Below are 21,548 nucleotides of genomic sequence, written 5' to 3'. Positions count from 1 at the left end.
GAGCTAGACACCTATTCATCGGTCTTAGACAGACAGCACAGGAAGCACGTCCGTGTGAACGAAATGTGAAAAAAAAAATTGGGGGAAGTGGGTGGGTTGGTGTTTTTGTGGGTATGGATAAAGGAGAAACACACTATAGTGTGTGTTGTGGGTTTTAAAAACAAATATTATTGTTGTTGTGTTTGTTTTTTTTTGGGGGGGGGGGGGGGTTGTTGTTTGTTTGTTTGTTTGTTGTTCTTTTTGTTGTTTTGTTTTGTTTTGTTTGTTTGTTGTTGTTGTTTTTTGGGGGAGGGGCATTCGCTGTAATAGGGGATCACATGCTACAGTGGGAGGAGCACAACTAGATTTTCGTGGTTTAAATTTACAATGGGACATAAAAGTAAATATTTTGGGCGTCATGTGAGTGGAGGGGGACAGGCCCCCCCCCCCCCCCCCCCCCCGACCCCCCTCGGTTCCTACTAAATCTGGATTGGATTCCTAGCACAGCGGTAATTGTAACTGGATATAACGTAAATGAAAACAAGATAACGGCCTCAGTGGTGTCGTGGTTAAGCCATCGGACATAAGGCTGGTAGGTACAGGGTTCGCAGCCCGGTACCGGCTCCAACCCAGAGCGACTCAGTGGTTAGGTGTAAGACCACTACACCCTCTTCTCTCTCACTAACCACTAACAACTAACAACTAACCCACTGTCCTGGACAGACAGCCCAGATAGTTGAGGGGTGTGCCCATGACAGCGTGCTTGAACCTTAATTGGATATAAGCACGAACATTAAAACAAAATTAAAACAAAATGAACTATTGCTTAGTATTCTGAAATATCCATTTTCTTCTTCTTGTGGTCGTGACTTTGCCCAGTGTAACAAAGCGCTCGTCTGATGCGCAATCGGTCTGAGATCGATCCCCGTCGATGGACACATTGGGCTATTTCTCGTTCCAGCCAGTGCACCATGCCTGTGGTATGTGCTAGCCTGTCAATGGGATGATGAATATATAAAAAAATCTCTTGCTACTAATGAAAAACTGTAGCGTTGTTTCCACTCTATACCTATATGTCAAAATTACCAAATGTTTTACTTCTAATGGCCGATGATTAATAAATCAATGTGCTCTAGTGGTGTCATTAAACAAACAAACTTTTTCTTCTTCCTCAGATTATGGTAATCACGTCTTCGTGTGTTTTGTAATATCTGTTGACAGTGTTCAACTTCCCACACTTGAATGCACTTTATTATAACAACACAATTAGAATTAGTGCTTTCGGGATAATATAATAAAAAAGAAAAGAAGAACATTTTGTGACAGGCTTTTAGGATAGGTTGACACATCGTGATAAATTAGCGACAAAATGTAGGTTTACTGATTTTAGAAAGCAATGGGCGTCACCTGAAATATAGAGAACAATAATAATAAATACAAAAAATCCGCTAACATTTCAATACACACGCGCACGCACGCACGCACGCACCCACGGGCACTCACGCACACACGCTAACACACCAACACACGCACGCACGCTCACACACACACACGTACGCATGCACGTACGTATGTTGTATGTATGTATGTATGTATGTATGTATGGGTGACAGTGGGAAGACTAAAAGGCGACATAAAATTGATGCGAGTGACAGTGAGAAGACTAAAATGCGACATGAAATTAATGCGAGTGACAGTGGGAAGATTAAAATGCGACATGGAATTAATTAGTGCGGGTGACAGTGGGAAGATTAAAATGCGACATGGAATTAATTAGTGCGGGTGACAGTGGGAAGACTAAAAGGCGATATAAAATTTATGCGAGTGGCCTCCCTTTGAAATATTAACTTTCCTAACATAATTTTTTTTATTCTGGAGGCAGACTCCACATTTTAATGATTTCGTTCTACCCGAGAGAGTCAAAGCTACCACCATAGTTATTCCATGTAGGATGATGTGCTGCATCATATTCCAGTGAAGGTCAACTTTGAAAAGTGTGTCGGGGTCACTAGAGGTCATTAGAGGTCAAAGGGGTACGAATTTGAAGAAAAAAAGTCATTTTTATTTTTTTCATAAATATTATATTCATAGCCATTACTTTTATGTGGGATTACTTATAAACACAAACAAAATACTGAAGTTGAGATTTTGTATTGAATACTATGCAAGTCAAAATTTTAAAGAAATAGTGTGGCTAATTCAGTGTGGTATTTGTTTAAAAGTAATCCCACATAAAAGGTAGGGCTATGAAGATAATATTTGTGAAGAAAATGAAAATTTAAATTTTGCTTACAATTTGTACCCCTTTGACCTTTAATGACCTCTAGTTGACCTTCACTAGGATATGATGCAGCATATAATCCTGCATGGATTAACCATGGTGGAGAGAGAGAGAGAGAGCGAGAGAGAGAGAGAGAGAGAGAGAGAGAGAGAGAGAGAGAGAGAGAGAGAGAGAGAGAGAGAGAGACATGTGAATGGCGATGTACTTTGTAACTGATATAAAGTTTATTTTGTTTAACGACACCACTAAAGCACATTGATTTATTAATCATCGGCTATTGGAGGTCAAACATTTGGTAATTTTTACATATAGTCTGAGAGGAAACCCGCTACATTTTTTCGTTTAATGGATGGATGGAATTGTTTAACGTGCACATTCAGAGCAGACTGTTGTAGCGCGCGCCTGTCGTGTTACATTATGACCGAATCTCGACGATAAACAACCGCAATACCTGGGCAATTGACGCTCTATTGGAAAGACGGGTTACTAATTCCACAAATCACCGCTAAATGGCGGCCTTGTGATGTTCGGTGCATTGTTTCCAGTCGGTATGATGGCGACATTGAGGCATATGCGTGAAAGCAACAGTGTCAGGTTTGTGAACAACATCATCTTGCTTAGTAACAGCAAACAACATCACAGCGGAATAAATTTTTTTATTTAATTATGCTCTAGCACACGTACCTATGTGAAAGCTGCAATCTCGGTTCCTAATGCTATATCATGGTGATTAGAAATAGAGGGCCAAATTTACGAAGCCGTTTTGTGTGTGTGTGTGTGTGTTTTTTTGTTGTTGTTGTAAACGCAGGTGTTTAAGTGCAGGACAAAAACAGTCTTTGAAAATAATTTTATTCGGGCCGTAGTGTTTGGTCGTTTTTAATGTTTTAATTCTAAATATACACGATTGTTCTAACTTAATTATGTTAATACTTAAGGCTCAAGCAGTCCGACAGAATAGTAGGCTATACATAATTAATTTAATACTTGTCATTTCAATTTTATATTCTCTTTTAACATTAATTAACTAGATGCGTGTTTATGTATATGCAAATTTGGAATGCATTTATGTGTCGAACTCGCTGTGATATGATCGGCAATCCAAATAAACATATTCGTATTCGTATTCGTAATTCCTTTTTAGCATTATAATAATAGAAAGTATTTATTATATAACATTTAGTGAAATATCTTAAAGTATCAGTGAAATAAAAGTGCTATCAGTCAGTCAGTGACGATAACACATTTTAGAGTGAAAATTTCACTACTTCATTCTAAAATGTGTTATCATCACTGTAGAAAGTGTTATCTTCACTGCAAGAAAGGCGGAACTGTTTTGCTGCTGGCATTTTACAAATAAAGGTAAATTGCCAAAAGTTATATAATAAATAAAAACAATTATGTATTTTTTTTATCAAATATGATTTATATCTCATCTCGTGAAGTTTGCAATCATATCACACTCGCCAAGCAAGCGCGACTCGTGAGATATAAATCATATTTGACAAAAAACATGAAATATCCTCTCCTTACGTCACAATGCACTTCGTGATACACGAAAAGTGTTTGCAAGGTGGTTTCTAAATTGGCTATTTTCGATTAGCAACAATATTTATCAAATTGCAGCTGTTGCACCTCTCTCTCTCTCTCTCTCTCTCTCTCTCTCTCTCTCTCTCTCTCTCTCTCTCTCTCTCTCTCTCTCTCTCTCTCTCTCTCTCTCTCTCTCTCTCTCTCTTGTCTTTTCTGTCTTATAAATATCATAGAAGGCTATATTCAAAGAGCATATTTTTTTTAGATACTATTATATAAATAAGTATTCTGTAGGTTCCCCAACCTGTTCTTTTGGACGTCAGTATATTTTATTCTTAAAGGTGCTATGTCAAAGTTGCAATAATGACGAAACAAAAACATACAGTTTATACGTTCAGCTACGCCTATACAAAATTACAACAAAATAATTCCATTTACTAGTAAAAAAATAAATATATATAATGTGTTTGTTTTTAAATCAGAGAATCTTGAGTGTGTGTCACAGGCATTAACTAGTGACGTCACTGTTTTATGCGTACACAATCAACACACGACGTTTACCCATCATCTTTTGCGGTCACCTGACACAAAAAACAAAGATGGTGGCAATGCTATATTTAGCCACAAATTATTCGGAAAAACCCCTCTTTTCGTTCAATGCAGGATTAAATATATATATATATATACAGCAGAATCTCATTGGCTCGAACGCCCAACGGTCGAACCTACCGGTATTCTCGAACAAAGAACAATGTCCCGATTTTTTTTCTCTATTAAACCCTTTTATTTTAGTGCTGATTGGTCGAATACCCTAGGGTCGAACAGAAGCTTTCTCTCGAACCAGTTTATTAGTCCGAACTGTAAAATTAAACATATTTAGCTCGAACGACTGTATATATTATTATTATTATTATTATTATTATTATTATTATTATTCTAAAGTTAATTTTGGAATCATTATGATTTTTCAAGATTTTCAAGATTTATTAAACAACACTCAGACACATTACAGTGTGTAACAAGAGGACATTTTCATATACATAATTAACATACATGACAAGAACAGGCGTCAACATAGAAGTATCTATAATTATGCGTGGTATCGATTAATTGGTAGCTATTTATTACAAACAAATGTGAAAATAACGAAATATTGTAGTTTCAACGTTGACATAGGACATTTAACTTACTCTCTGTGTTAGCTTTTACCTAATTAATAATAAATAAATGAATAACAATTTGTTGTAATTTCAAGGCTTTGGAAGTTGTATGGGATTTGTTCCTCTGCTGGCTGTGGTGGCATCCAACTTTCAAACGAGATCCAGCCTCGCCATCGCCACCATCATGACTTCCGGAGGAGTTGGTTCGTTGGTTCTACCAAAACTATTTGCGTACCTAGTCGAGATTTTTAGCTGGAAAGGAGCCATGTTAATTATGTGCGCATTTTACCTCAACTGTACCGTCTGCAGTCTTATCGTGACGTCACCGGTCATCTCCTCGATTCCAGCCATCAACAAAGACGTCGACTCTGCGCAAGAGCGGAAGTCGTCGTCGTGGCGTGTACTGTTGAATCCGCTGTACTGTACGTACATCTTGACATCCATGATTGCTTTTGGGTCCATGAACGGAGTGACCTTCACCTTGGTGGATTTTGGAAAAAGTAATAGTAATAGTAGTTTAATTAGTTTTAAGCCTTCCGGCTCATGTGCATACGTTTCATATACAAATCGGCGTGTGTGGGGTGGGGGTGGGTGGTGGTGTGTGTGTGTGGGGGGTGTGTGTGTGTGGTGTGGGGGGGGGGGGGGGACGTAGCCGGGTGGTAAAGCGCTCGCTTGATGCGCAGTCACAGTAATATAGTAGTTTATTAGCTTTAAGCCTTCCGGTTCATGGACATATGCTTCATAAACAAATCAAGGCCGGGACGTAGCCCAGTGGTTAAGCGCTAGCTTCATGAGCAGTCGGTCTAGGCTCTAGTCCCCTGCAACCCCCCCCCCCAATAATTATGGATCAAAAACATTATTGGTAGTAAATCTTAAGGCAGATAAATTTACTTGAAGAATGCAGGAAATTGCTTTTCAGAACATCTAGTTTTCAAAATTTGTTTTGCGCCTTCAATCTCAGTCAGCCACTCCCCTCCGCAATGTCTACTTGCTTCCGCCGTGCCTGGTGGTATGTGCTATCCTGTCTGTGGGATGGTTCTTATAAAAGCTTCCTTGCTACTAATGCAAAAACGTAGCGGGTTTCCACTCTAAAACTATATATGTCAACATTACCAAACGTTTGGCATCCAATAGCCGATAATTAATAAATCAATGTGCTCTAGAGGTGTCGTTAAACAAAACAAACTTTTTCATATACAAATCAATACAATTTGAAAAGTGGTGCATATATATAGTGATTAACAATTTAATAGGTTGAGGAAGTAGGCATAATACATTTTAAAAACATTTCCTGTTAGCCTTCACCGCTGGGTGGTAACCGGTACCAGGATGCGAACCCAGAACCTATTAGCCTTTAGTCCGATGGCTTAACCAGTACACCGCAGAGGCCGATAGCTAAATCGTATGTAATTAAAGGAGGGGAAAATTAAAGCATTTGGCCTGGAAGCATATTCAACGATATATAATGCACATTATTGCTTAATATCAACAAGTATAACCGTATAGTTAATTAATAAAACGGTTAAATGTGACGGCTATTATATATTACGGGCGCAGCCATTTTGTACCATCCCAGTGAATACGCCCTCTGGCGAGCTGGTGATTACATAATACCTAACGTGTCACGTCAGGAATTAGTCTTCGAACTGAAGAAACAAAATCATACCTAATTTTTGCGGATTCATCGCAATGTTCTGTAATAATAGCCATCCCAGTAAGCCAGCAACAATTATAAATTATTTTTCAATACAAAATAAACCACCATTGTCAAAGTGTTGAAATAATTGTATTATGTTTTGTACATAAATTAACCCATGCACTGAAATAATAATCGGAGTGTTTTCTTGGTTAATTGGTATTTTCTTTCCGTGGCCTGTACCTGTGGTTCCTGATTGACAGGTGTATATTTAGATGGTCCCCAGACACTGTGTCTAGACACACTAAAAAGACGTGCCTCTTTTATTAAGATCGCAGGGTATTGTGTGATAACCGCACGGATACCCCTCAAATTGTAATGGGCATTATCATAATAAAGGTCCTGCTTTATTACTGTAAGTAATTCTGTAAAACCCTTGATTAAGTAGACTTTCCCATCTTAATCACAAAGCTGACCAATTACGTCGTCCCAAAGAAAAGAAAAGTATCACTTGGGTATTGTGAGTGGTCGTTTTTTGCTCGAACGTGCCCTACCAATAGGCCTAATAATATGCATTTTTTCTTTTAATTTTTTTTAAAAGAAAAATACTATAACTCCATTTCGTTCTACTGATGCAAATTGAAATATATTTAGTTAAATAGTTTATTATACTATCAAGTCATTTATGTTGTTTTACAAGTCTGTTTTGATGAAAGCGAAGGGCCTTGTAAATTAGAGCGTTTGTTTACATTGTGCATAGAGGAGATGGACGGAGCTGACGTCACTTCGCCCCAAGCTATACCACCGGACGTCACAAAACTAAACAAAATGGCTGCCCCCAGTAAGCAGGAATAATCAAGGTTTTAAATTAACTCTAATATTACGCGTTTTTCATTTGTTAAAGTGTCAGTATGTGTTGGTGGTCTGGGTATGCATCTTTCCAACACATAAGGCTCTTGTATGAGTTGACCCTACCTTTAAATGCTTACATACATCACATTTAGGTAAAGGACTGACTCAAGACAACGGCATCAACTTGCTACTGGCTCTCAACGGCTCCAACACCGTGACCAGGTTTCTCACCGGCCTCTTCAAGATGATCCCGCGACTGCACACCTTCCACATCTTCATCATCGCCGTCGTCACGGCGGCCACGTCGGTGATCACCCTCAGCTACGTCGGTGGTTTCCCCGTCCTGCTCGTGCTGTGCGTCCTGTTCGGTTTCGGCCTCGGGATTCTGATCTCCATATTTCCTGTTGGTGTCTACGAGCTGTCTGGTGAGAAGATGTATCCGCTCGCTCTCGGGATCGGCACGACGGCCAATGGAATGGCCAACATCCTGTCCGGAACTACTGTCGGTAGGCTCATTATAATTATAGGTAGTGGTGATCTAATTGGGGTGGAGTGGAGGAACTACTGTCGGTAGGCTCATTATAATTATAGGTAGTGGTGATCTAATTGGGGTGGAGTGGAGGAACTACTGTCGGTAGGCTCATTATAATTATAGGTAGTGGTGATCTAATTGGGGTGGAGTGGAGGAACTACTGTCGGTAGGCTCATTATAATTATAGGTAGTGGTGATCTAATTGGGGTGGAGTGGAGGAACTACTGTAGGTAGGCTCATTATAATTATAGGTAGTGGTGATCTAATTGGGGTGGAGTGGAGGAACTACTGTAGGTAGGCTCATTATAATTATAGGTAGTGATGATCTAATTGGGGTGGAGTGGAGGAACTACTGTAGGTAGGCTCATTATAATTATAGGTAGTGGTGATCTAATTGGGGTGGAGTGGAGGAACTACTGTAGGTAGGCTCATTATAATTATAGGTAGTGATGTTCTAATGGGGTGAGGGAACTACAGTCGGTAGGCTCATTATAATTATAGGTAGTGATGTTCTAATTGGGGTGGAGTGGAGGAACTACTGTAGGTAGGCTCATTATAATTATAGGTAGTGGTGATCTAATTGGGGTGGGGTGGAGGAACTACTGTAGGTAGGCTCATTATAATTATAGGTAGTGATGTTCTAATGGGATGGGGTTGAGGAACTACTGTACGTAGGCTCATTATAATTATAGGTAGTGATGTTCTAATGGGGTGGGGGAGGAACTACTGTAGGTTGGCTCATTATAATTATAGGTAGTGATGTTCTAATGTGGATGGGGTGGAGGAACTACTGTAGGTAGGCTCATTATAATTATAGGTAGTGATGTTCTAATGGGGTGGTGGGGTGGGAGGGACTACTGTAGGTAGGCTCATTATAAGTATAGGTAGTGATGTTCTAATGGGAGGTGGGGTGGGGAGGAACTACTGTCGGTAGGCTCATTATAATTATAGGTAGTGATGTTCTAATGGTGGGGTGGGGGAGGAACTACAGTCGGTACGCTCATTATAATTATAGGTAGTGATGTTCTAATGGAGGTGGGTGGGAGGGACTACTGTAGGTAGGCTCATTATAATTATAGGTAGTGATGTTCTAATGGTGGGGTGGGGAGGAACTACAGTCGGTACGCTCATTATAATTATAGGTAGTGAAGTTCTATTGGGGTGGGGTAGGAACTACAGTCGGTAGGCTCATTATAATTATAGGTAGGGATGTTCTAATGGGGTGGTGGGGTGGAGGAACTACTGTCGGTAGGCTCATTATAATTATAATAGTGATGTTCTAATGGGGGTGGGGTGGGAGAGACTACTGTAGGTAGGCTCATTATAATTATAGGTAGTGATGTTCTAATGGGGAGGGGAGGGGGAACTACTGTACGTAGGCTCATTATAATTATAGGTAGTGAAGTTCTAATGCGAAGGGGGGAAGACTACAGTCGGTACGCTCATTATGATTATAGGTAGTGATGTTCTAATGTGGTTGGGAGGGGGGGGGGGGGGGGGGGGGGAGGAACTACAGTAGGTAGGCTCATTATAATTATAGGTAGTGAAGTTCTAATGTGGATGGGGGGGGGGGGGGACTACAGTCGGTATGCTCATTATGATTATAGGTAGTGGTGTTCTATTTTGGATGGGGGGGGGAGGAACTACAGTAGGTAGGCTCATTATAATTATAGGTAGTGATGTTCTAATGGGGGGTGGGGGGTGGGGGGTAGGGTGGGGAGGAACTACTGTCGGTAGGCTCATTATAATTATAGGTAGTGATGTTCTAATGGGGGTGGGGTGGGGAGGAACTACTGTCGGTACGCTCATTATAATTATAGGTAATTATGATCTAATTGGGGGGGGAGAACTACAGTCGGTAGGCTCATTATAATTATAGGTAATGATGATATAATGGGGGGGGGGAGGAATGACAGTGGGTAGGCTCATAATTATAGGTAATGATGATCTAATTGGGGGGGGGGTAGGAACTACAGTCGGTAGGCTCATTATAATTATAGGTAGTGATGTTCTAATTGGGGGGGGGGGGGTAGGAACTACAGTCGGTAGGCTCATTTTCATTTAATTTCAACTTATTTTCGTGCTTATATCCAATATTAATGTTCAAGCACGCAGCTATCTGGGCTGTCTGTCCAGGTCAGTGAGTTATATTAATTCTTAGTTGTTAGTGGTTAGTGAGAGAGAAAACAGGGCTTAGTGGTCTAACACTTACGCATTGAGTCATTAAAACTCGCTCTGGGTGGGAGTCGGTTCCGGGCTGCGAACCCTGTACCTACCAACTGTATATCCGATGGCTTAACCACGACACGAGGTAGACTCATTATAATAAGAGTAACGGCTAGTGATGTTCTACTAATGGGGGTGGGGTGGGGTGGGGGGGGGGCAGGGGTCGGGATTTAGCTCAGTCGGTTGAGTGCTGGCTTGAGGTGCTTGCGTTACAGGATCGAGCCACATCGGTGGATCCATTCAACTGATTGTTGGGATTTTTCATTCAAACCAGTGCACCACAACTGGACAAAGGCCGTGGTATGTGTGTTTTTGTCTATGGGAAAGTGTTTATAAGAGATTGATTGCTTCTAATGGAAAAATGTAGCGGGTTTCCTTTCTTAAAATTACCAAATATTTGATATCCAATAGCCTATGATTAATAAATCAATGTGTTCTAGTGGTGTCGTTATGCAAAAACAAACTTAACTTTATAGTAACGGGTAGTGATGTTGTAATGATCGATTATAATCGGATATTGATCGGTTTGGATCTATCGATGTAATGATCAATTATAAAGCAAATCCATAATCGATTGTATGGGAACGATTAACTGTAACAGTATCCCTAGTTTAGAGGATGAAATTGATGTAAATATGTTGGGGCTGGTGTTCGTTTTCACGGGTATATAAAAAAGTATTTTATCCTATAACTTACCCATGGTATCCATGTCATAAACCCATGTGATAATTTAATTTAGTACCCCAGCAGGCACTCATAACGGGGAAAATAAAAATCATAATTTCTTATGCTTTATTCTGGTACAAAATCTATAATGAATTGCATTAAAATGACATTTTGTTATAAAATTTAATACCAAAAAACAGACAGCCGTAAACGCAAACTCTTTAAACAACATGACATCATTGTGGGTGTTTGCTAAATCGTGATGACGTCATATTTAGTACCGACAAGGTCATCGTTTTGTAAGCGCCAACATTTATTTTTGAAAATTGTCTACGAACGTGATTAAATAACAAAGCTATAGCAATATCTAGACAAAACTACATATATGTCGTTTTGTATTTATCGGGCATCGGGGTTTCCTGCAGGAAATACACTCGTGGAATACAGAAATCAGAAAACCACATATATGTAGTTTTGTATTTATTACATACCCTAAATTGGAAATTTTTTTCAAAATAATAATTTAGAAATTGTAACACTGCTAGCTAATGACGAGGATTTCTAAATTTACACAACTAGGTTAGCTGTGTTACTACGCGGACCGAAGAACCACCAATTATTACACATAGGAATATAGTTCTATTTAAACAATAAACAGAAATAAGAAAGAACGAGTGAAAAGTTACCTATAATTTTAATGATATTGTCTGAAATGCCTTTTAAAAACAATGTAATAGCTAAAATTCACGAACAATATAATATTTAATTTGCTCGTAATACGTCAGAAAACTTTCAGCGTGCCAGTTTTATCAACGAAGAAATATGTCAAGAATTGTTCACTCAGTGTCTGAGTCGTCATCGGTGTGTTTTCTTTTCTTGATGTTCATGGAATTATTCGTTGCTGAAAAGTTTAAGTTTATATTAAATGTGCCTCCATAAATCATCGCTCCGCTGAATAATCCGGTTGACACTTCATTCAAGTTTTCTACGTGAGGAGACGGCATTGTTGCTAAAGTCGACGACAGTCACTTTTCGCACCCTTGTTTTGGCTTCGTACACAATAAATATAGCATATCTTACCGTAATTTCACTAGAAATCCATATTTCGTAAAAGGTGCAATTTTTTAATCACAAGATTTTGTTCAAAGACATCCAGGTGCATTAGTAATGTTAAGAAGAAAAAAAATCAATAGCAATTTTACATTGGAATTTAAAAAAAAAGGAAACATCATGTACCCAGTTTATGGTTATTGTAAGGAGATGCAAAGTGACTATAAAAACTAGTCTACTAACCTTGACCCCTGTCAAATTCCTATAACAAGCAGACAACGCTGTTTACAGGTCGGTACTTTTTTTATTTTTCATAATTCTGGACAAAATATTAATTTGAAGTTTTGAAAGATGAAAGAAATAAAACGTACCTTTTGTCAAATATATCATATCACAAAATTACGGTTGGAGATGTTTTATTTATTTAAAAATAATAAGAATTGTGTACGATGTAACGAAGCCAAAACAAGGGTCCAAAAAGTGACTGTCGTCGATCTTAACTATCGTGGATTAAAAGCTCGTTGGTTAGTAGTGTTCCCGTCTCAAGGTTTGGTATCGCGCTCATTAAATTGTAAATATTTGTCACCGTTTTCGTCTGTTTTCAGTTCAAAATTTCCACAAAATAACATTTTAAACAAACCAAGCACAAACAGTTTACATATTGCGAAGGGCATTCCCGGTAACCATGTGCTATAAATAGTAGCGTTGAATACGGTATAGTTCCGGCAGATGAGTTGAATACGGAAAGTTGTATTCAATTCTTGTATTCAGAGCTGTATTTATATAGTAAGATTTAATGGGTATGTAATAAAGTGGTTTATATCGATTCTATACATGTGCATGCATGTGTGTTGAAAATAAAGGCTTTTAGAGAAAAAAAATAGTTCAGGTAATAAATAGAATAACAAACTCGGTACCAGTTATTATCAAATTTATGTCCCTCTTCAAATAATTTTCATTTGTCACTCGCTCGTGACAACTGAAAATTATTTCACTCAGGACATAACTTTGATAATAACTGGAACATTGTTTATTATCCTCTATGTATTAACCCGGTTAATAATGGTATGCAAATTTGCAAGGTCTCTAGGTAATGTGTTGCTGTGGATGGGTCATTTGCTTACAAGCCAACAAGACCTGTATACCTGAGCGTAATGTTTTCATATATTTAGTTAAAATGCGTGACGTCAAACTAATTTGAGCTGATCGTAATGACGTCATATTAGCGATGGCGGCGACTTTAGTACTGTGAATTACTAAAAAATGAGTTAAATTTTTTATTTTAGAAGTGTTATAGGATAAATAGAATTCGCTACTCGTATTTTAAACAATCGGCCCATTTTCAAATCTCCCCCTCCCCCCACATCGGAGGTCGGACTCTGGATGGGCGTTTTAGAATATCAGTGTCTGTATATTCAATGTGTTTCTGGTCGTCTTAATATTTCTAAGAAGTCCAAACTAGATTTTGTCTTCAAATAATTTCGTACGTACGAAAAAACAATAGTTTAGGAAATAAAATGAAATTTAACCTAGTACAAATATTAGAACGATCAGAAACACGTTTAATATACAGACACTAATATTTTATGCCAAAAAATATATTTAATATGTAATTACAATCGTTAAAATGTCTCTGTTAGTCGATAACATCTTAAAAATTGCAGCAAACTCAGGAATGTCCCTTTAATCTGTATTTGTCTCGGCATCGCCTCGACAAATACCGATTAACATGCATTACATAGACTCGTTTGATATTTTCCATATTAAAAATACTCGTGACGAATCCTTTATATATTAAATAGTTATTAAAGGTAAAATGAGCGATTCGTAAGGTCTATCCGAGCGAACACGACAACAGATGGTTGTTGTGTTCATGTAATTCTAACCGATTGTGTAATAATCGAACGGTGATCGGTTGATGCTAACCGATTATAACAGATGATCGATGATGAAATGTCAAAATCGATCCCCAACACTAGTAACGGGTATATCTATTTTGACATTCAACAATTAGGTAACGTTCTAGGTGCGAGGGGCGAGTGGGGTAGCGAGTGGGGACGGAGGAGTGTGTGTCAAAAGTTACGTAATTGTTTTTACATTTTGGGACAATCAATATGCATGTAACATGGCCGAGTTACCCCCCCCCACCCCGAACAACAACACTAAACAACAACCCACCCCCCCGCAACTAATTAATTCCTCCCCGTCAACAAAATAACAACAAAAACAAAGAAACAAACAAATATACAAACAAACAAACAAAAACAAAAACAAACAAACAAAACACACCTTTTATTAAATTAAATATATATATATTTCAGGTATACTATACGAGCTGACAGGGTCCTACCAGCTTCCGTATAGAATTTTCTGCGGGACAGCTCTTTCCGCCGCGTGTCTTTTGCTGCTGGTCTACATTGTCGCGGCCCGGAAGAGCTCGCAGACGTTTCACCTTCCTCAGCTACGAGAAGAAAAAGACCCAATAGGATGGCAGAGATTTATGTATCTATAGTCAAACTTAGAAGCAGTGTCCTCTTATTACCGGTGTATGTGGGGTGGGGTGGGGTGGGTGGGAGGTGGGGGTTCGTGTGAGGTCTCACTACACAGTTCACTTCCGGGTGAAAGTTCATTGATGACCACTATAGTTCCTAATTGTGACACATGTTGTGGTTCAGGTATTCACTGCTAGTAATTGGGGAAGAATTAAAACAATTTGTATTTTTTCAATGGTACGCTTTCTGGATGGATTTTGCCCATGTTATTTTGTCTAATATTGTGCATTGACATTTTGGGACATGGGTGTATAGTGGAAGAGTTGGCAGGTGTGAATGGATTCCAGAACGACCTATTCGAACCGATACTACAGTCAGATGCGGTCATATAGCAAAATACTCAGACGGAAATGTTCTCAGTTTTGGAGTGAAAATAAATGCCCATATATTAAACATTATGTTAGCAATGGTGTATGTTATTAGTACCAACGAGAACCCGTTCTATTGACAGTGTTCATTTGAAGTTGGGCAATTTAACATGGATTTCAATGGCAGATGACAGATCTGTGTAGTGAGACCTGAGATTTGTATTGATCTTTGTGGTTGTTTCCTAATGCTTGGCACACACCTACCGATTAACGCCGACTCGACAGTCACGTCAGCGTTAATTCGGTAGGTGTGTGCAAGGCAGAGTACTGAATACTCTTCCGTTTGAGAAACAGACGGACATTTTGACTTTTATGATCGCTCTCTCAGCTTTCTCTCTCTCTCTCTCTCTAATACTCTATTATAAAATTTTCTGCGGGACAGCTCTTTTCGCCGCGTGTTGATTGCTGCAGGTCTACATTGTTGTGGCCTGGATGATCTCGCAGACGATCCGCCTTCCATCGTCTTAATTTGGCATGTTAATGTTTCACTGCTTTTGGTCTTAAACCATTCCGATATAAACTTTAGTAGACCGTTTTTCGCAGCCAATATACCCCCACCTGATACGAAATATGTACGTTAGTCGCTAGCGATTCACAGCTCCTACGAAGCTAATCACGACACTCATGACAACTGTCGATCATGCCCCCCCCCCCCAATGTCCCCCCCCCCCCCCCCGAACCCCAAGTTATGAATAGCCTGGATACAGTCTAATTCGGGAAAGGGACGTTACTCTTCGCGCACATGCGCAATGGGAATGAGAAATACCTCTATATAAGTGAAATAAATAGTGTTTATTACTGCTGACTTGGTTTTTATTCAAGATCTGAAATGGATTTAGATCACACGGTAGAGCTTACGCGCGAGGTACTGTGATCGAAGGATCAAATCATTTCGAAGGACCCATTATCTGGGGTTTTTTTCGTCCCCACGACTGGTATACCAAAAGGCCATGGTATGTGCTATCATGTCTGTGGAAAAATGCTTATAAAAAGTCCCTTGCTGCTAATGGAAAAATGTAGTGGGTGGCCTCTACAGCTGTATGTGAGAAGTACCAAATGTTTGCCACCCATTAACCAATGATTAATGAATCAATGTGCTCTAGTGGTATCAAAATAGAACAGACTTAAAATCTGACCCTGTTTCCTCGTCATCCTTAGACCGTATTAATTTTGTTTTAACAACACCACTAGAGCACATTGATTAATCGTCGGCTATTGGATAGTCATCAGACAAAACCCGCTACATGCAGCAGGGGATCTTTTATATGCACTTTCCCCACAGACAGGAAAGAACATACCACGGCCTTTGACCAGACGTGGTACACTGGTTGGAACGAGAAAAATCTCAGTTAGTTGAAAGGATCCACTGAGGTGGTTCGATCCTACGATACATGCACCTCAAGCGAGCGCTCAACAAATGTAACTGGTTTCCTCTGATGACTACGAGTCATAATTACCAAATGTTTGACATCCAATTGCCGATGATAACTTAATCAATGTTCTCCCGTGATGTCGTTAAACAAAACAAACTTTCATTTTTTTTTTGCGGGGGGGGGGAGGGGGATGTGTTAATCTACAAACCTGTAACACATTTGGATGACCTTACAATAGGGTGAAACAAAGAGTCTTTGATGTTGAAACGGAAAAAAAGAAAGAAATGTTTTATTTAACGACGCACTCAACTCATTTTATTTACGGTTATATGGCGTCAGACATTGAGAGAGGAAACCCGCTGTCGCCACTTCATGGGCTACTCTTTTTCGATTAGCAGCAAGGGATCTTTTATATGCACCATCCCACAGACAGGCTGGAACAAGAAATAGCCCAAAGGGCCCACCGACGGGGATCGATCCCACACCGATCGCGCATCGAGCAAGCGCTGTACCACTCGGCTACGCCCCGCCCCCATGTTTAAAAAGTAGACTGGAGCTCGTCTCCATAACCGTTACTTCTCAGACGTCCGTGCGTTTTTAGAATTATGAAAAATGCATTTCCTAGCATTACGAAAACCAACAGAGCAATAAACACTTCGAATGTACGAACATGGATATTCTAAACAATAAAATACAAGTAATAACTAAGTTCAATTAGCAAAATACGGATTTATGCCGTAGTGTTTAAAACCTAGGGTTTGTCACTTTAATTTAAAACAACGGCCTCGGTGGCGTCGTGGTTAGGTCATCGGTCTACAGGCTGGTAGGTACTGGGTTCGGATCCCAGTCGAGGCATGGGATTTTTAATCCAGATACCGACTCCAAACCCTGAGTGAGTGCTCCGCAAGGCTCAACGGGTAGGTGTAAACCACTTGCACCGACCAGTGATCCATAACTGGTTCAACAAAGGCCATGGTTTGTGCTATCCTGCCTGTGGGAAGCGCAACTAAAAGATCCCTTGCTGCTAATCGGAAGAGTAGCCCATGTAGTGGCGACAGCGGGTTTCCTCACAAAATCTGTGTGGTCCTTAACCATATGTCTGACGCCATATAACCGTAAATAAAATGTGTTGAGTGCGTCGTTAAATAAAACATTTCTTTCTTTCTTTCTTTAATTTAAAATGTTAAATTACACTGAAATATATTTCATTCATTACTGTCGACAGTGGTTGATATCAGGATCCAAGGGACTCGAGATTCCTCAGCCCACACAACGCACAGTGACGAAGGCAGAAGGGGTGGGGTAGGAGTTGGGGAACGGAGGCCATGCCCCCCAAATCAAACTTTGTTTTTTAAAACTATTAAATTTTATAAAATCATACATGCATACATGCATACATACATACATATATACATACATACATTGATATCTGGATAGCTCAGAACGCATCGTGGTTAGTCTGCAATTTGCGGTCGATTCGGATTCATAGGTTCGAGTCCCAGCAACGTCATGGGACAATTTATGAGGCCAGAAATGATTTAATTATCCCCTGCGCCAGTGCTTTGATATCTATATATCTAACAGTCAATCTCGACATATACTACTCAAACGAATTTAAGGGTCAGACGATATTTTCGACATTATTTTCTGAATATCAATTATATTAGCTAGACCATAATGTCACGCATGGTATTGTTCCATTTTGACGAAAGTGGGTCTAAGCAACCCATAAATGAATTAAAATCCACTGTCATTGACACTGTCGACTAGTTCTAATGGCGAAAACATGCTTACATTTGCACGTAAATTAGGGCGAAAGCGAAAGGTCTGCTAAGTGCCATAACTTGCTTTTTCACAAAGCGCTTCATTTGCACGCTTTGCATGTGTATTCCATGTTCCCAATGCTGAATTTCCGTATAATTGGAGCTTGCGTTCGTGTACGGTGCACACTCCAAATTCGACAATGGTACGACGTCAACTGACTATCGAAGATCGAGGAATGGCTATTGCTTGGCTTCAGGATGGCAATACGCAAAGACATGTTGCTCTGAGACTTGGTGTCAGTCAGAGTGTCGTTGGCCGACTGTGGCAACGGTACCAAGCAACGAATTCTGTTCGAAATCGTCCACGTTCGGGAAGACCCCGAAGCACTACAAATAGAGAGGACCGCTACATCACCAATATGGCTCTACGTCAACGCACAACCACTGCACGCCGATTACGTGACAATCTGCGGACTGCGACTGGAACTCGAGTGTCTGATCAAAACATACGCAATCGTCTGAGAGCCAATAATCTATGCTGCCGGCGCCAGGCTGTTCGACCACCACTCCTACCACGTCACAGAACGGCCAGACGTCACTGGTGCACGCTTCATCTGCGGTGGCAACGTGTTCAGTGGGGTCGAGTGATGTTCACTGATGAGTCCAGGTTTAGTCTCCAGTTCAACGACGGTCGGGTTCGTGTCTACAGACGTCCTGGGGAGCGCTTCGCTGACATTAACGTTAGACAACGTCACCGGTTCGGTGGTGGCAGCGTCATGGTGTGGGGTGGCATCTTTATCCACCGCAGGACCCCCCTCTATGTGGTGGATGGCAATCTGAATGGAATCCGCTATCTGAATGAGATTATCCGGCCGTTGGTTCTCCCAGGCCTTCAGCAGATTGGCGGCGGGGCAGTTCTGCAGGATGACAATGCCAGACCCAACCGCGCCAGGGTGGTAACGGACTTTCTCAGACAACAAGGTATCGTCAGGATGGATTGGCCAGCATATTCGCCTGACTTGGCCCCAATAGAGAAGGCTGGGACGAATTAGGCAGGAGAGTTCGGGATAACCATGCCCCTCCGGCCAACCTTCATGATCTGGGTCAACTTCTTATGGCAGAGTGGCAGGCCATTCCCCAAGAGTTTTTCAGACGTCTGATCAACAGCATGAGGCAACGATGTGTCGAGTGTATTCGCGCCAGGGGTGGATTCACACACTATTAAACGAATGTTCTAATGTGTAAAATCCATGTTTGACAACCTTCAACTTTGACAGCATGTCATGTGACTTTCTTGTATACAGTGACGTTTATTTGTGGGTTTTTGTAAATATGGAACAATAAATTAAATTTTTGGTGTAGTTTACATTATCAATCTAATACACTCTGAAACTTATTTGGTTATAAATTTTTGACCCTTAAATTCTTTTGAGTAGTATATATACATTTCCAGTCTAGAGCTCCACGCGATAAGACGTGTTTCTTTCGCTTGTGCACACTGCACGTGCTTTCGTGTGCTCGACTTGGGGTCCTTCATTTCGTTGTTTTTGTCAGCGAAATGAAGTTTTCTACTGGGATGTATGCGGCCATTGGAACTGATTGAACGCTGGAACGCTTCTCGTTTCGACAGTCTGCACCACCAGGTTGGATTCTTTTTTAGCGAGATTCCTCGCCTCCACGTCATTTCTCCGTCTAACTATGTCGACTTGTTTTTTCGTGACTTGTATGACGGCCATTCTGCAGAACGCCACGGTTGTTCGCGTTTAGTCTCTACATGTCCGAGCCTGTCCTAGCAGCACTGGAAGATTGACCGCCCCACTCTAAGAAGAAATAGGAAGCGGGGTCGGCCCCTACTACTCTTTTTCTAGACTTTACCTTGCTTTATAGTGATACCATCTCGTATCCTCCGGAGTCGGGCCCATGACGACTGGACTATACCCTATTCTGATACTCTCTCTCGTTCAGACGGATCCGGCTTCTCAAGATCTGTATTTCAGCACAGCACAACACCTTCAACGTCTATCGACTGTCAATCTAGGGGTTTTCTTGACGGGATGCAACCCATCTCGTCCCTTTAAGGTGTGCACCCAAACGGCTTTAACGAGGCCACTCGCGTGGACATATCGATCGGACTTTAAACTTTTAGATCTGCGTTCAAAATTTTATGTCGAAATTACTTCTTTTTTAAAAATATTATTAAATAGTCCGATCCTCTCTTCTTTCTCTTATTTAATTTTGGACTGTCCTTCTAAAATGCTCCAAATTATATAAATATTCGGCCGAGCAGTCAAATTTTTTTTTTTTTGGCTTGTAACCTTTTTTTTATTTTATTTATTCTATTAACTTTTTTACTAATTGCTATTTTCAAAATTCTGCCCATTTTCAGCCCCCCCCCCCCCCCCCTCCATCCAGAGTCGGGCCACAGATCTTATTGGAGGTCGGGCCACAGATCTTATTGGAGGTCGGACTCTGGATGGGCGTGTTCGAAACCCTAGTGGTATATGGGCACGTTAAACTAGTTATCATCATCATCGACATATATACAATATATAGATATTTATACATCAGTACATACATACATACATACATACATACATACATACATACATACATACATACATACATACATACATACATACATACATACATACATTCATACATATACATACATGGATGTCTGGATAGCTCAGAACGCATCGTGGTTAGACTGCAATTTGCGGGCGATTCGGTGCCACAGGTTCGAGTCCCAGCAACTGCATGGGACAATTTGTGAGGCCAGAAAGTGATAATTATCCCCAGCGCAAGTGCTTTGATATCTATATATGTAACAGTCAGTCTCGACATACATACAATATATAGATATTCATACATCAGTACACACACACACACACACACACACACACACACACACACACATACATTCCCGAGTTTGCTGCATTGCAACTTTGTAAGATGCTTCCGACTAATAAAATAAGTCTACGATTAAACTTACATATTAAATATATTTTCTTGTTTACCTTAGCAGTGTCTGTATGTTCAATGTGTTTCTGTTCGTCTTAATATTTGTAAGAAGCCCAAACTGGATTTTGTCTTGAAATAATTTCGTATGTACCAAAAAAATTATTTTAGGAAATAAATAAAATTTAACCTTGTACAAATATTAACACGATCAGAAACACGGTTAATATACAGCCACTAATATTTTATGCAGAAAAAAACTATATTTGATATGTAATTACAATCGTTAAAAAGCCTCTGTTAGTCAATACATCTTAAACATTGCAGCAAACTTGGGAATGTCCCTTTAATATGCCTTGACGTCTTATCTTCCTGTGTCATATATTGGCGCTGTTGTAAACAGTCGCCGTAGCAAAGGTTAGACACACACACACACAAAATCCATACATTTTTATTTCCCCCTAAAATTGCCATGTTACCAAACACGCTCGGTAACTCCCCAAAGTGTAGTCTGTGGGCAAATTAGAACGCAAAGGAAACCAGTTAATTCGAGACAGGAAGTGTGATACTGTCAAGCGTATTAAACATCAGTAGATTGGTTGTTATGTTGTAGCTGATGTGACAA

The 21,548-nt window shown here is 40.1% G+C and overlaps 1 protein-coding gene across 1 annotated transcript in view; it reads left to right on the top strand.

Annotated features, from left to right (window-relative positions):
- Window positions 1-15,627, top strand: part of LOC121377414 (monocarboxylate transporter 6-like) — a 41,277-nt gene extending 25,650 nt beyond the window's left edge. The window contains exons 4-6 of the mRNA XM_041505395.1: window positions 5,043-5,447; window positions 7,588-7,941; window positions 14,231-15,627. Coding sequence (XP_041361329.1) covers window positions 5,043-5,447; window positions 7,588-7,941; window positions 14,231-14,421 — 950 coding nt within the window. The 3' untranslated portion in view covers window positions 14,422-15,627. The remainder of the gene's footprint in view (window positions 1-5,042; window positions 5,448-7,587; window positions 7,942-14,230) is intronic.
- The last annotated feature ends 5,921 nt before the right edge of the window (window positions 15,628-21,548 follow it).

Source organism: Gigantopelta aegis, chromosome 7, assembly GCF_016097555.1.
Source record: "Gigantopelta aegis isolate Gae_Host chromosome 7, Gae_host_genome, whole genome shotgun sequence".
NCBI lineage: Eukaryota > Metazoa > Mollusca > Gastropoda > Neomphalida > Peltospiridae > Gigantopelta > Gigantopelta aegis.
Note: the sequence above shows the minus strand (reverse complement) of the source record. Positions and strands in the feature narration are given on the sequence as shown.